This window comes from Cariama cristata, unplaced genomic scaffold (genome assembly GCF_000690535.1).
Source record: "Cariama cristata isolate BGI_N322 unplaced genomic scaffold, ASM69053v1 scaffold355, whole genome shotgun sequence".
Classification (NCBI taxonomy): Eukaryota; Metazoa; Chordata; class Aves; order Cariamiformes; family Cariamidae; genus Cariama; species Cariama cristata.
In genome coordinates, this window is record NW_009616735.1 from 4,234 (window position 1) to 7,238 (window position 3,005).

The 3,005-nt window shown below is 42.4% G+C and overlaps 1 protein-coding gene across 1 annotated transcript; it reads left to right on the forward strand.

Moving 5' to 3' along the window:
* The first annotated feature begins 1,168 nt into the window (after positions 1-1,168).
* Positions 1,169-1,702, forward strand: LOC104161726 (protein atonal homolog 7-like). Its single transcript, XM_009700259.1, has one exon. The coding sequence runs from the start codon at positions 1,169-1,171 to the stop codon at positions 1,700-1,702; it is 534 nt and encodes a 177-aa protein (XP_009698561.1).
* The last annotated feature ends 1,303 nt before the right edge of the window (positions 1,703-3,005 follow it).

Consider the following 3,005-nt stretch of genomic DNA (forward strand, 5'->3'; position numbering starts at 1 on the left):
GTCTTGATTAAAATTCTTTATGGCATGCTTCAGGAAAAGCAGTTAGGCTTCCTCTGACTTAAAATACGTTTCCATTCCATTCATTTAAGTCCTTAAGATATCACTTAAACTGCTTGTGAATGAACTTTGGCTTAAGTATTGTGGAAATCAAAGAGACTGAACCACCCACTTTTATTGTGCACTTGCTTTAAAGTTCTGGTGGTGCTTAACACCTTCTACCCCATCACAAGGATGCTGAACACCTGCTACTCTCCCAGTTTCCAGCACTTCTCAAGATGTGGCCCGCCTAGTCCACCATTCTAGGACTGCACCCACTGCGGTTATTACAGCTGCTGTTATTTTCCAGTCCTTTTCATGGTCCGAGACAGAGCACTGAATGTCTGCATTGCCCACAAAATTTGTAATAGGAGCATGAATCAGAAAACACAGTAGCCAAATGAGGTGGTGTAGGCTTACTTAGTACCAGGTACCACTGTGTTCCAATTTAAAGCAGCAGTGTATCCCATATCTTTATCCCAACCATTCACTTGCTAGAAGTGCAGAAGATGCCACTAGCTTCTGTTGTCAAAGAGGGCAGAATCATGTGTTTCTGACAGCGTTATAATAGCGTTTTGTTTGCCCAGCCATAGGAGAACGTGGGGCTATTAACAGTTTACTGAAAAGATAAAGGACTGCATTTTGTTTCTTCCTCCAACCGCTCCTAACCAAAACCAACAACAATAGCAACAAAATCCCTGTGTGAACTCTACTCTAAATAGCAAGTGGACAGACTGACCTTGTGGAAGAACTCAATAACTGCTTCAATGGATTTTCCAGGAGAAAGTCAATACCAAATTCATTCTTTCTTGTTACATTCATTCATATTGTTTTGTAGTCAACAGCTAATAAAAAGAGAAGCACGCGTACTAATTAGTTCCGAGTGGAGAAGAATAGGATCATTGCCCTGCTGAGGAGCCATGAAGTATTTAAATCATGAGTCCCACTTGGATTTGCAACAGGGGAAACTTTTGCAATAGTCTTCCACAAGAACACGACCAGGACTCCCTGCCCCTGACATTTTTGGGGGTAGGAGGTATTAATGAAATTAGAATCTGATTTTCCTGACAATCAGCTTAGTCTGAAGTTGCAAATATTTCCATTACCTTGCTTCAGACTGGTGGGTCAGAGGATGGAGGAACTTTGTTACAGCTTCGAGCAGGAAGACTCCACACCTGACTTTCTTTTCTGGGACCAGGCAGATCCCAATGGTCAGCTGGATAACTTCCTACTAGACTGCTCCTCCCTGGCAGACCAGTTCTCCCCTTGGCCCTCCTCTGCTTGCCCACCCACCCTGGGGGAGCCGGCAGTAGAACAGGCGGGGGGTGCTGAACTGGACAGCTCCCCACCACCACCACCGCCCCACGGTCACGATCACGGCCACGGTCATGGCCATGCCCACCAGCGGCACGCCGCCAATGTCCGCGAGAGGAAGAGGATGCTCAACATCAACTCGGCCTTTGATGAGCTCCGGTGCCACGTACCAACCTTCCCGTATGAGAAGCGTCTCTCCAAAATCGACACGCTCCGGTTGGCCATTGCCTACATTGCTCTTCTTGGCGAGATCCTCCTCTCTGGATGCGATCCCAAATCCTACGTGGAGCAGTCCCTGAAGAATGGTTTGCAAAGCCAACTGCGGGCAACCTGGAATACAAGCGGTGAGTGAATGAAGGGTTGTATTTTTGAGGATCACAGCAATGCTTTGGGTTGTCAGTGGGAGTGAATCGGTCAAATTACTTTTGAACATCCACTTGTCACATTCAAATGGCACTGACAACATACAACTTACCTTCAAAAGAGAGTAGCTAAATAATGTCACAATAGAAAAAAGAAAATCCCACTTTTTCTTCTAACTTTCTTCTAAGGAGGATCTTCTTAAAAAGAAAAAAAAAAGAACAACTTAATAAGTTCATGGGAATGGTTCCTTTAACAAACAAAATCAAAAAATCTGTTTATTCGCAGAACACATTTTTAGACTTTTTTTTATTTGGTGCAAAGTTGTTCTTTTATAATGCAAGCTGATGGAGCCTGTAGACATTTTCTTTATTTTCTTTACAAGTTTTCTTTAGCTCGTACCTGACTGAGAAAGACACCTGGCTTTGAACATAAACAGGATCTCATTTCTTAAAATACATATGCTCAGGTAACCAAGACTTTCTCAGAGATATTACAGTTTAACACTGAGGACCAGGATACACAAGAGAGTGCATTCAAATTTCAGGTTTGTTTCAAAGTATAGGGGAGCAAATGCTTATTTGCAATTTACATTCTTTTGTAATTATTGCTACTTTAAAGTGAAGGACTGTTATTTTGTTTTCTATTTGGCTTGTACTTAATCCTGACTTATGTGGTATTGAACTTTGTGCTTGCTTCCACCAGAATATGTTGCCTCATCAGTCCACTGTATGGAGAAGATGGGAAATTGCCCAAGTGCCCAACACAGGACCTCAAATCTCAGATAGAAATCAACAGGTTTTGTGTTACTTAGCAGTCAGTGCAGGGAGGAGCAGAGGGGGATTTTTCAGTAGCTCTTGGCACTTTTTTTTTTACCCCCCTTTCTAACTCTGTCCCTTTGCGATATAAGTCCATTTGGATTTTGTCACTTTTTGGAAATGGGGTTTTGTGTTACTTAACAGTCAGTGCAGGGAAGAGCAGAGGGGGATTTTTCAGTAGGTCTTGGCACTCTTTTTTTTAAACCCCTTTTCTAACTCTGTCCCTTTGCGATATAAGTCCATTTGGATTTTGTCACTTTTTGGAAATGGGCCTTGAAGCATATCAGCTTTCAAAAAGTACAGCATAAGTAGAGAAAAGTCATCGCAAAAGAACATTCCCTTTTTGTTTCACAGAGAAGTGTCAAAGGGACAGAACCTGCAGGGAAAAAGCAATCAGTTCACTTTAAAGGAAAAGTTAATTAAGTCTTTTCTCCTTTCCTATTAATTTCCGTTAGCTACGTGACTGGGAAAATGACT